Raw genomic sequence first — 12,886 nt, 5'->3', positions numbered from 1 at the left:
ATTATTGATAATGAAAAAAGCCTCCGTGTCGAATCTGCACTTCCCTTACGTGCGCGCGCGCGTGAGTTCGTAGGGGGAAAAAACGAAGAAAAAAATCCGTGGCGGTAGAGTTCAAGGAAGCGAGAGAAAATTATTCGTCGAAAGAACAAACATTGTACGCCACGCTGGGCGCGAAGCTATGCAGAAGGATACGCTAGTTTTTACGCTTGAAAAGGTGACGCGAAGCGTAACGATCGATCAATCGAATTTTGTAATTGAATCGCGAATACCCTGCACATACCGCTTGGACTTATCAATTTATTTGTGCACCTATACTTGGCCGCGCGAAGAGCATCATTTTTTGCACGGAAAACGAATACTACAGCTCGTACATAAAGTTCCAACTATACGTATACATAATAAATACATTTACATACTCGTACGATGATTTTATGATTTTCACGACGACATATGCAAACATAAAAATGAAAAAATGCCAATTAATTTTACTGCAAATTGATCTTCCACTACAAGTTGCTAGTGCGAATAGCAGTAAGTATAAAGAGACTCGAGCGACGATTTTTCAAAGATCGATTGTTAGCGACGCGTGAATGACTCATAAACTCTACAGTCGACACTACATATATTTCAAATTCAATTTAAAAAATATTTTATTTTTGCTTTTTCTTCTTTCTGCGTCGACGACGAGCTCCTTATAGATTATCATTCCAGAGTTAATATATCGCGCAAATAATACTACATTTCAATGCAGCTTCTTATGCATGATATACAAGGACGGGTGTTGCCGCTCTTTCGCATACAAATCGATTACGATCGCGACGTTAAGACCTCAACTGTCGTTTCAGGTCTCTTGATAGGATTACACTTTTTATTTCGTACTCTCTCGGGGGTTTCTGTTAGTCGCTGCATGAGAGTAATGCAAACTTACCGAATACTATGTACAGAGCAATGCCACCGATGCCGAGCAACGCCAGCATCAGTACCAATAATAGAGCCAAGGACTTAGTGCAGCGGGTGCCATCGACGAAGGGCCGGCCAAACTGCAACATCCAGCCGTTTCGCAACTTTCGTAGTCGTGGTCGAGACGAGCTGCTGGACTCGTCGTGGCTCTGCTGGTTTCGATTGGCGGTCGTCGACGAGGAGGACGATGAGTATACTCGCTGCAACAAAAAAGTAAAAAGCCACAAGTGTCATTAGTGCACATTTTCCTGGAAATTGTCATACGCGATGACAGGCCTATCAATCTTTTGGAAGAAAAATAAGGATAATCGTCGTAAAAAGGGGGAATGCAATTTGAAAATAATGATTTTCGCATACGTATATGTAAGTCTCTTTCCGGTATAGGGCATTTATTGTAATATCACGCGATGAATTCCTCTCGACGAATTTTCCTCGAGCTTCGTGACAGGATGGATTAGTTCTCTGTTCGCATTTTTGCTTCATTTTAATACGTGTTCGTGTATAACGTTTACAATAATGATTGTTCGATCGACTTGTAATCGACAACGTAGTGCCATTCATCAACTCTTAGACAGGTATATATATATTGTAAACAGCATAGAAAGACTACACTCGGAGTAGTAACTGCTTCGGCTCACGATCTGCTGCTTTCGACTCGGCTGCAGTCTGCGGCTGCACACTGCCGAGTCTTAAAAACTGGAACAAAACGAACTTTCGCAACCGCTGTTCAGGCATTTTACGTAAGAAACCTGTTGCACTGCACGAATTTTCGGTATTATATTATTTCTCAAAGATACGAGAATCGCGTGATGATACTCGCTTGAATATTTGACATTTTTGGCCTAATTACGCAACCATATGATATTCCGATCGAGATAGCGCACATACGAGTCAACTTATCATGTCGCGTATCCTTTGGATAAACACTACGTGTGAATGTTTTTTTTTGTATTTATTTATTTTTCATTCGAGCATCGAATAATTTACAATTCTAAACGAATAAAAAAGGATCTATGATTTCACATCCGCGATAGTGTATGCATTTAGTTTTTCACTCGCAATATTATCTAAAATGATTAATCTATATATTATGCGCACGCGCAACGATGAATTGAAGCCATATTCCACTTTCAATGTATCAAAATGAAACACGCACGTATTATTAATTAATATAAATTTATAACACGACACACAATCAATCAAAATTAATATCAAAATTATGTAAACTTTTTATCGAAACTTATGTAGAACGTGTTTTTTTATTTATTTTTTTATTTTTTGCAACAACTTTCGAAACGCCAGTTTTAATTCTCCTGCGATTGTACAGAAATTCGATAAAGCGATCATTTTCGCGCTGTTACTCGGGTTTTTTCAAACGAAAAGTGCGAAGCTTTTCTGACGCACCACAGACAACCGGAAGGGTTAAAAAAACTAGGGTGAGATCAACTTCACAGACGGCCCAGTTGCTATTTACACGCGTAAAAGTCAAGAGAGAGAAAGCTAGCACATACGTGTGTAAGGAGAAATTTTTTATTCATTTTTTCGTATGTATATAAGTGTACGTGGGTAATGACCACGCCTCCCTTGTTTCGTTCATGCGATCTTATCAACTGCTCATCGCGCGGCAATTACGCCGCGCCGCTACTACTGCTGCTACTTCTATGGCTGTTAGTCCGTCGTATTATATACAACAAGTGTGTGTGTATGTGTGTGTGTGTGTGTGTGTGTGTGTGTGTGTGTGTGTTTGCTTAACGGAGGAGCTTCCGGATACGTATGTACGTGTATACCTAAGAAAGGTGGAGTTTTATCGGTTGTCATTTTTAAAAACAATGACAAGTTTCATGTTGCACGGACTTGTTATAAAAGAAAGCGTGGCTTTAATGACATTTTCAGTGGGCGGTTATCGTATTGTTGAGCTTTCAACATGCGTTTCCGAAGAGACCCATAGTCCCGAGAAGGTATATGATGCGAGCGTTGAAATTTATCGTAGCAACCTTGCTCGAGCGTAATCAAATTAAACATGGTCCACGCTTCGTTAAATCATACAGATGACTCCACGCGAGTATCCGCGCGTAATACGTATAATAAAATAATAATAAAGCATATGGTTGCGGAAAGCAAATTGAGCAATACCTCGGCAATTACAATAAATAAGTCGCGGTCTTCGAGAGGCACACACACATTATCCGTTTGAACAAACAAGTTCAATGCTGGGCGCGCAAAAAGACGTACGCCCGTATGCGTAGTGAAACTTTTTACGAGACTTTGACAAGGCCTCGCTGTTTGTAATTAAGCGAAATAAAGAACGAGACCGAGCGAATCGAGCGCAGACTTTTTGTCGCGGAATTCATCGGCTGCCTATTTCTATGATAAAATTTTCAGACGAATACATCTTTGTAGAGGACAGTAACACACGGAAGGCACGGTGAAAAATAACGTCAAAATGCACGCGCAAAGAACCAGGAGGTTTGATAACAGGAAAATATGCCCCGTGCTTGATGCGTAGAACCTAAAAGCTTCATATGAATGTATTTATGAAGCACCGAAAAGCAATTAATTTTTTCATTTGGCGAGGATGAAGCCATTGGCTGCCACCAGTAATAAAACGCCCCAACGCAGTGCACAAATGCCTCGATATCGGTATACAAATGAGCATAAAGTGTGCATAAAAGACGCGAGACGCTCGTAAAAAGATTTATAGAATCTTCGCCATAGACGAAGGAGCAGTACAAAGTCGCGCGTGCCGAGCTGCATTAATTCAGCTTATAGAACGCGTTCGTTATTATTTTATGCGGTCGCGGCGACGAGGCTCGATCGGTGTGTCCATGCACATACGCGGCTTTATCTTTTTGGCGCATTTGCATAGACGACAGCGAATCGGAAAAAAGGCGGCTTGCTACTGCCTGCAGCAGCACTCGAGATAGCGAGCCATATCTGTCGCATTAACGAAGCCGCGCGAGCAACGCACGAATGCACATAAATAAATATTTCGAAAGCGAGGCTCGTTTCCCGAAAAGCGTTTCGAAAACGGCGTTCGCAACAGAGCTCGTCCAGTTGGCAGTGCTACACTTGCGAGCGCACGGAAAAGAACCTCCCATAGTTAACGCTTAATCATGGCTTTATACGCGCGCGCAAAGTCAGCGACGGGCGATCTTATCGGGTATCGTATACCCACACACACACACGTGTTTGTCTTTGCGCACACGCTGCAGGAGCGCAGCAGCAGCGTTTACATTTAAAGAACCTGCAGGCGCAACGGCATTAGGTGTCGTGTTCGTTATCGCGCTTGTACTTTTCGTCGAGATAATGAGATAGTTAACGCGCGCCCGAGCCCGTGCTAGCTCCGATCTCCCCGGCCTCTGTGAGAGAATCTCTCTTTCTCTCCGTTACCCTATACGCGGATATGATTTCATTTTCTACGCCAGCACGCCAGCACGTCGCACTTTTTCGCGGAGAAAACTCATTGAGCAAAAGCTACCCCGATATTACGCCGCAGAAATTTTGCCTTTCACCCGAGTTTTATATTTGATACGTTGTGTTATCGACCGAAACTATTGCATTCTTCTCTACCTCTTTTGGGCACTAAATAGATCGATTCTCTTGACAAAAAATATATCGTATCGTCGTGTACTAGCATCGTAGGCATGCTGTATGTAGAACAGCCAAGGAGCAACAACAACAACACAAGCCATCGAATAAAGTGCTAAGCCAACAAGAAGAGATTACGGCATCGAACAACACGATCAACAAGTTGAATGAATATATATGTACGTAGGTATGTATATTGCGCTGCCTCGACCGACTGCCAGCGTCTCTGCGCCTGCTAACGTACCTCTGCCTATAAGCCGTATCCGTAATTCAAATCTGTAAAGGCAGCTTACTACACGCTTTTATATACCTACACATCCCTGCAGATACATCTTTTTTCCCCTTCCTGCACTTCTCCTTTTACGCGAGCCCATTTATGTACGCGTGCATGTGTAAGTCCGCATACGTATATATTTGTTTATACACATATACATAAAATATGAATTATTCATCCAAGTCGTCAGTCGCATAAAGCACGGCAAAGAAAGGAGAGTAAGATGTGGCGGGTTTATACGCGCGATCAGCTAAAATACGAGAACGAGATCATATTCGAACTAAATATGAACCTCGCGAGGAGACGGAGTTCTCTTGCAATTCAATATCTATAATCGTAAAAGGTTTGGCTTATCTGCGTCCTCGAGTTGCCAGTCCGTAATTTTTTACTCATCGTGTCTCCTGCTTCGCAACTAGTCGTACGTCTTGCTATCTGTATTCAACTTGGAATGTGCTCAACTTTTTCCTAGTACGTAATATTAATACGACTAAATAAGATGTAGATATTCTCATGAAAAATTCGAAACTAATACTGCTTTAGATACGCCATCAATTTTCTTGAATGTCTGTTTAATCATTCGTTAGCTGCAATACCACGATCATTCGGTTTAAAACCTAACAATACATAGCGAGTTTAATTTAAACAGACTATTTTTTATTATAAAATGCTACAACAAGCAAATTCTCTTTAACACATGATTAAGAAAATTCACTTGCAACGACGGTTGTAATAAAGTTGATCACGTCACGTTTGGCAGAGAGACATTTTCATAACGCCGCTCATGTCCGAGAAATTTATTTTTGGATTGTATTATTCGGGATAGCGCGAACGCAGTCCCGGCTAACAAAAATTATACGCCCGAGATATCCACATTAGGGATATTCGCAAGGGTCAACCCAATCGTAGTGCAATGAGAGGGTCTCGCCCTGGAGGAACCGCCTTGTTGATCACGGTAGCCTCTGCGCCAGGTAAGTATGCTTTAGCCAGCTAGCGAGCCCCTACTTCAATGCTGAACTTTACTTTTTCTCTTGCGGGTTTCAAAGAGCAGCATACCTAAGACGTAGACGAATTTCGGAAGGGACGCGCAGCGGCAGATGAGAGAACTACGTGATCAGCAGACGAATACACCCGACTCGAGCCGCTATACTGCGCGTTCGATGTGGACAGATAATACACATCGAGCGAACGCTGTACGTAGTAAACGAATATATTGTTGAGCTAACTGACTTCAGTGTTTATAGATTTTTGCTGCGAATAACATTGATGAAAAGAAAATATTTACAACGATTGTAATTAGATATTAACTATGATGGACCTCAAAGTTCTTGATTTTGAAGGCTAATTTAACGAAATTAGTTACACAATTATGTACACGTATTTGAACTGAGCAGATTTGTTAGAAACTATAATTATGGAAACTAAAAATTTTTTCCTTTTTGGTCAAGCTGCTAAAAACCGAAAACCCTGAATGTATCGTAACTTTGAGAGGATGGCAAAGCCAACCCGAAAATCAAATGTTCAATACCATTTTCTAAAATATTTATTGAATAATTATTCAAAAGGCTTTATTGTTCCCTAAAAAACATCAAACTGAGACTCGCCGTATAGATTTTTAACGAAAATATATTCAACAAAACTTTTATAAAACTGAATCGAAAATTTGATTTCTAGATTGCCCTCGCAATATTTGTCAGCATGTTCTCGACCCTAACCTACGGTCAGATTCAATTATTTTTGGATTGATTTATCGGGTTAGCGCGAACGCAGACCCGGCTAACAAAAATTATACGCCCGAGATATCCACATTAGGGATATTCACAGAGGTCAACCCAACCGTAGTGCAATGGATGGGCCTCGCCCTGGAGGAACCGCCTTGTTGATCACGGTAGCCTCTGCGCCAGGTAAGTATGCTTAGGCCAGCTAGCGAGCCTGTACTTCTATACTCAACCTTACTTTTTCTTTAGCGAGTTTGAAAATTCCCATACCGCTAGCATGATCTATTTTGAAATTTGCCCTCTAGATGTTACTCCAAGAACTGGACGAAAATTTCGTAAACCCCCACTACCCCTACTTTTTTGGAGAGCACAAGGCGCTTCAATACAAAGATCAAAATAAATCATTAATCTTCTTATATGATGTATAAATACTTTTTTGATGTCATTACTCTAGTTCATTAAAAATCTAATTCAAAAACTGAAAGTAGCGAAGAAAAGGAAGATTCGTGAGTTAATCTCGTGAAGCAACTACGATAATTGCTAGTATTAGAATAATTTTTCTCCCCTATTCCTAGAAGCAACTATCATTTAGAAACAAAAATCAAAATCATACTTATGCAAACACAATAATAAATAACCAAAGATAACAATCAAATGCAAGAAGGCATAATATTTTTTATAATTAATGCGATTCCGAGAAGTCGTAGTTGCAGTGTAACATGGTTACAACAGCGATGCTCGCATTATGTATACCACTTAAAATTATCCCTAAATCATTGGGCAGTCAACGTACAATTTAGCACGTCAAGCATCTCCTTGCAGCTTTGCGTGCGTAAAATTTTCTCGTTAAAAAAAACCAAGTTACACGCTCGTAGGATAAAGCTGTATGAGCTGTATAATGCACGCGGCGCGAGGGCTTGTTTGCGTATGTATGCACAGTTAATGTAGTCACGTTTTTCAAAATTGCCCAATGGCAACTTTTTAATATGTTAACGAGACAGTACGACCAAGTTATTATCAACCCCGTTCATTAATTTTTCGTAACTTATTAAACGCTTTAAATTATGGTAAAATTATATACAGTTTTAATAGCTACAAGTTTTTATCAATTACACCTCAAGTTGTCTTGGTAATAATAACGATTGCTAAAAAAATATGTACTTACTTGGAAAGGTGAGCTTTGGTTTTTGGATTCTCCGATAAAGAGTCCAGGATCTTTGCCGAGGTGCCATTGATCTTGTGCGTAAATCGAATTGATCTTCATGCCAGCTCGATTTCCTTTGGGTTGTGCTATTAAGGCTTTACCGTCGAACGAACTTTCCTGCGAATGGTTGTTAAACCTGGGCAGTGTACCCGCGCTTTCGCCGCTACTACTGCAGCTCACTGTAAAAATCGATGAAAAGTTGCATCGGGCAATTTTTTTTCATTTAGTAAAATTTGAAATGATTTAAAAGCTACAAGCGCAGTATACGCACCCAAGTGACTGCCGCAATCGTTGCTGTTGCATCCGATCGCGTAGACGACACCGGGACCGAGATAATCGGGATGTGGCAAACCGTAAGCGCTCGGATCTAGACCATAAATTGTCTGTTCTCCGTAGATTTGCTGCTGCTGCTGATGCTGGAGCTTCTGCGGCGTTTGCATGTTTAACTGCAGTGGCATTTGCGAGTGTCGATGATTGTCGCTCGGCGAAACTCGACTTTTGCAATGTCTGCAGTCCTTTTTGGGCCTCCTATTGTTACGCTGCTGCCTGTCACTAGCTGCGCTGTCGGTTTCGCTGTGCGGCCGACAATCTCTGTGTACGCGCAGGATTAAAAATTAGAAATTAAATCACTTCTTACGAAGATTCGCCTCAATTGCTGATCGATTCGATCAGGTACAATCAATAAGTCTGACGGACGCGCACCGGAATCTGAGATTAATATCGGAAAGTATGTTGGCTTCCAGGTAATACCACTAATAAGCGATCGATCATAAGCGCGGCGCGTCTAATCTAATCCGCGAGGCAATGTCGCAATTATCGTACTCACTCTAGCGTGTCGTCCCTATTTATTCTGTCGACGATCAAAGTCCTCTCCCGGCTGGTGACTCTGACCGAGGAGGCCAGTTTGTCGAGGGACTCGCAGCTCTTGTTGTTGCGCAACGGCAGGGTGAGATTGCGCTGAAAGCTGGCGCTCGTCGCGTAAGGATGCACGATGTCCTCGTACAGGTGATGCGACTCGGACGGCATCTGATGTGGCTGCTGATTGTGATAGGCCCCGCTGTTGTAGGACTGCTGCAGCAGTCGAAAATCCATCGAGTTGTCCTGCATGTGTAACTGCTGTTGATTCGGGTAGACATGCTGCTGCTGCAGCTGCTGCTGTTGAAGATTCGCTTGTTGTTGGTGGTATTGCATTTGCGCCTGATGAAGCCGTCTTTGCTCATCGTCAAAGGCGCGGTTCTCCATCTGGAAAAATCACCAATTTTCGCCCCGACATTAGTATTTGCATTTTATCGATTCGAACGATCGCGATAAATTTTGCCACGCCGCGATTTCTACGTCTCCGGGGCCTTATCGAGAGCAGCACGTGTACAAAAGGTCTCGTTTGACACTTTGTAAGTTGTGCACGCCGCGGGTAAACCTATCAATTAGTCCAGTTGGGCGCTTGGTAAGCAGCCGCCAACGTATTGGAGCGCGAGAGTTTCGTAACGCCCGGCCCCAACGTGATAGATCGCCGCCGGTCTGATTTTATGTTATCTGCGCGCCTAACTTCGCTTAGTTAATATATACAGATCGATGCAAAAAAGGTCCTCATTAAATTTATTTTTGCATATATAGTTTCATACCTCGCATGCATTCTATCGGTCGCGGAGAAATAAATTATGCGCCTTCACTGGTATAAAGTACAAACAGCACAAGTATACCGTGGCTGTCTTTCAGAAACATACTTATGCGCTGGATTTATTTACGATGATTGCTGCAGTTTATGCACTCGAGAAAATACCCCGAGATCGTCTCTGCGCTCGTGAAATATATCAGCCTCGAGGTAAGCGAAACTTTTCATCGAGAGTTTGGAAAAATTCCTACGTAATGGCTTAATCGATAACAATAAACTTCCTCTAATAAAATTATAACGACGAGCGAAATAATAATAGAAATATGAAAAATAATAAAACTACACCGAGTCCCGAAGCGTCGAAGAAAGTATTTAATGAAATAAAACCCCCTAAAGGGGATTTTACCTGTTGCGAGCTCGTATACGCATGCTTCGGTGAGCGTAAGACGCGATGGGGCCACCACTCGAGAGATGAAATTCGCACAAGCCTACGCGGTGGTTTCATATAAATGTGAATTTCGGACGACGAAGATATTATACTGAGAGGATTTGGCTTATATAAGGATTATTACAACGCGAGACGTATCGTGCTATTCCAAGCTTGATAATTGAATCTGAAGTTCCTTTGGATCGGTGCAGATAAAAAAGCGAAAAAAATCGTTGACAATTGCGAGGGGGTAATTTCATCGGCGAATAATTTATTTCAAAATCAATATCCTCGTCGACAGGATAACTATTATTTTTCCTATTACTTGGCCACGCGAGCTATAAAAGCCCACGGACATTCTAGATACGTTCACTCGGGCAAGTAATAAAAAGTACCCGAGAGATAATTCATTATTGCGTCTCATAGTATCTCATCATTATTCTTTCCTTTTTTGTATCAGAGAGCAAGTTCAAGGTCGGTTACTAGTAAAAGTACCCCATACTGCAAGGCTAGTTATAAGTTAAGCTTACTAAATTATTACTCTTCGCGATGTGTGTACGGGCGCGTGGCTCGGCGCAGGTTAACAAGTTAATTATCCTCGTTTTCTCGTCGGAACAATTTTATAAAATTTTCATTGGACTTTATATGAAAATTGCAGGCCTTACGAGCTCGCTCCACGCCTGCGCGCCTTATTTATTTTCGACTTTTTCAATGCTGAATAAGATGTAAATTATCGGAAAGTACACGGCATGTCTTGGGTTTAATTGCGCGCGCGCGCGCGGGGCTGTCGTCGATTTTCATTATATATTTCATCGCCGCGTACAGAGTCGGGCGCGTATAAATCAAATTATCGTCCGTTTCCCCTTATCTGGCAAAGTGCAAGACGCGCGCAACAAAACCGGACGTGAAATTAGCCGTCGCCTATCCTCGAGGCTCTAAAATAATTCCTTAGCGACGACGCGCCAAAACGAGGCGAACTAGCCTAATTATCGTCATTTTTTGTCAGCTCTCGCATCCTCGCCAATCGCCAATATGTTCTCCGCAAGGTTCCTCGCTTGGATATAACATAACGAGTGCTACTCGCGAACGGAAACGACTGTATAACTCGTTAGTCTTTGGCCAGATAAATCATCGTCGGCTCGGCATTTTCGGCGAATCGAATATATTATATGCCGGCGGTCAATTTGTTTTTGTCTTATTTTTCATGCTCGAGGCAATTTTTCAAGCATCAAATTGTGTATCGGACTTTCTAAATGAGATGAATGTACTGGGTATGCATATTAAAGCGAGGAAAAATCGCGCTGCCTGCACCCACACACGCGTCGCCAACTCGCCGATTGGGCTGAAAATCGCACCGAGACGTATTCTATAATTATACGAAGCCCGTGCAACTGCTCCTCCTCAGTGACATAGAGATATTGCTGCTGCTGCTGCTGCTTCTTCAGATCATTATCGATTGGGAATAGTCCATCTCGAAAAAAGTGAAAAAATATTCACGCACCAAGTGCGACGAAACGGAAGACGTTGAATGGAGATGACAGTAGGAGGCAACACACACGAGACAAGGGCATAAGCAGGCGGTCGCGCGACGCTCCGCGCGCTTTGAAACTCGAGATTGTATCTTTGAGCGCATTTTCGACTGGCAGAAAGAGAGAAAACGATGGATGTAAGTAAGAAGCTCCGTTCGGTCCTTTTTTTCTCCTGTCTCGCCTCAAGTGCATATGAATGTCGAATAATATCCCTTTTAAATTTCTATTGCGCATAAAAAAGATGATTGATAAAGCGCATATTGCATATATTAATCTATCAATCAGCAATGGAAAGAGACGCGAGTCTAAATATAAATTATGGGAAATAATTTTTTTCCAACGACCCTTTGAGAAATATGGAGCCCCGATCCATTAGCTATACTCGGATGGCATGGCGCTCGGTATCGATGCTTAATTACATCGCAATCGCATCATCCGGCGAAACGAGAAAAATATCTGTTACAGTTAGATCAAGTAGATGTTGTACCAGTCTGTCAGTGAGCGGCGTGATAAATGCGCCAAGCGAGAGGATAATTAGGACTCCATTCGGATCCTTTATCATTGCTCATCTAGCTGCTACTCGATACGACAATGAGTCGCTTTATTGTGGGGCCCGAGCACACAGCAGCGAGCGCGCGAAATGGAACACGCGGGCAAAACGAGTGTATCGCGAAGTAGAATAATAATGGCGAGCCGCGTGCACATACTCGCGCGCGCGCCTAGATTATAAGCTTAGCATTTTCATTTACCGTTGGGAAATTTTTGCTATAATCCACGTGTCTAAGGCCAGAACGCATTATGCAAATGATACATAACTTTAACTCGCGCGCGGGTTTTATCCGTAAGACTAATTAAAAGCAAGCCTCCTAGGAAAGAACATCTCTCGCGTACGTATGACATATTAAACGTTGTGTCAGTCTAGATCAATGTTAAGACGCGCGCGCGCGCGACGTCCTTCACGTATGTATCTACTTTTCAGAATTAATCGCGCACGCTGTACAGCACAGGCGACGAGCCTAACTTGTTTTTTCTAATGCCAGCGTCAAATCGGCATACGCAGAGATCTTTGGCTGATAATAATTCCTCAAGTATACGAGCGTGATCGATCAATCGCCCGAATAGTGGACATGACGTTTTTTTCTTGCGATATAAATATTAATACTCGGGTAAGAGAGCTGCAAAAGTCGCGTCGCAACAGAGAAATTTCAATGGCCCTAGCGTGTATACATGTGTTTTTCTCACGAGCGGCGGCGGCGTCGGCCACCAAGTAACAAACTTGACATTCCGCTGCCAAAAAAAGCACGTTATACATGCTCATCAAGCGTGAGTTACAACAATGGACTTCCTTAGACATCCAGAGAGTCCGAAAATCGTTGCGAGGCCTATCGCACCTTTGTACACGATGCGTGCACGCGATGATATATAATCAAAATATAATTAAGCTTTGCACATACATATATAAAGAAAGAGAGAACGTTAGTTTTTTTCGATTAAGCTCGGTAATGACGCCGAGTTCATTTTCGAATGGCTTCGCTTCTGCTTTGACTAACGAGATACGCATGTGTGGCAAGGTCGTT

The 12,886-nt window shown here is 42.3% G+C and overlaps 1 protein-coding gene and 2 non-coding genes across 4 annotated transcripts in view; all 3 read right to left on the bottom strand.

Moving 5' to 3' along the window:
- The window catches only part of LOC106651633, a 59,721-nt gene that overhangs the window by 3,800 nt on the left and 43,035 nt on the right, over window positions 1-12,886 (bottom strand). For both annotated transcript variants that reach the window (XM_014370242.2, XM_014370243.2), the window contains exons 2-5: window positions 8,568-8,983; window positions 8,013-8,332; window positions 7,703-7,920; window positions 929-1,160 (exon numbers count right to left, since the gene is read on the bottom strand). In XM_014370242.2, coding sequence (XP_014225728.1) covers window positions 929-1,160; window positions 7,703-7,920; window positions 8,013-8,332; window positions 8,568-8,983 — 1,186 coding nt within the window. The remainder of the gene's footprint in view (window positions 1-928; window positions 1,161-7,702; window positions 7,921-8,012; window positions 8,333-8,567; window positions 8,984-12,886) is intronic.
- On the bottom strand, window positions 5,637-5,798 carry LOC111694365. Its single transcript, XR_002763611.1, has one exon. It is a non-coding gene; the product is annotated as a U1 spliceosomal RNA (small nuclear RNA).
- LOC111694366 lies at window positions 6,570-6,731 on the bottom strand. Its single transcript, XR_002763612.1, has one exon. It is a non-coding gene; the product is annotated as a U1 spliceosomal RNA (small nuclear RNA).

The sequence above is a fragment of the Trichogramma pretiosum genome, unplaced genomic scaffold (assembly GCF_000599845.2).
Source record: "Trichogramma pretiosum strain Unisexual culture from Peru unplaced genomic scaffold, Tpre_2.0 scaffold9, whole genome shotgun sequence".
Taxonomy (NCBI): Eukaryota; Metazoa; Arthropoda; class Insecta; order Hymenoptera; family Trichogrammatidae; genus Trichogramma; species Trichogramma pretiosum.
The sequence above is the reverse complement of the archived record's forward strand: the minus strand, read 5'-3'. Positions and strand labels throughout refer to the sequence as shown.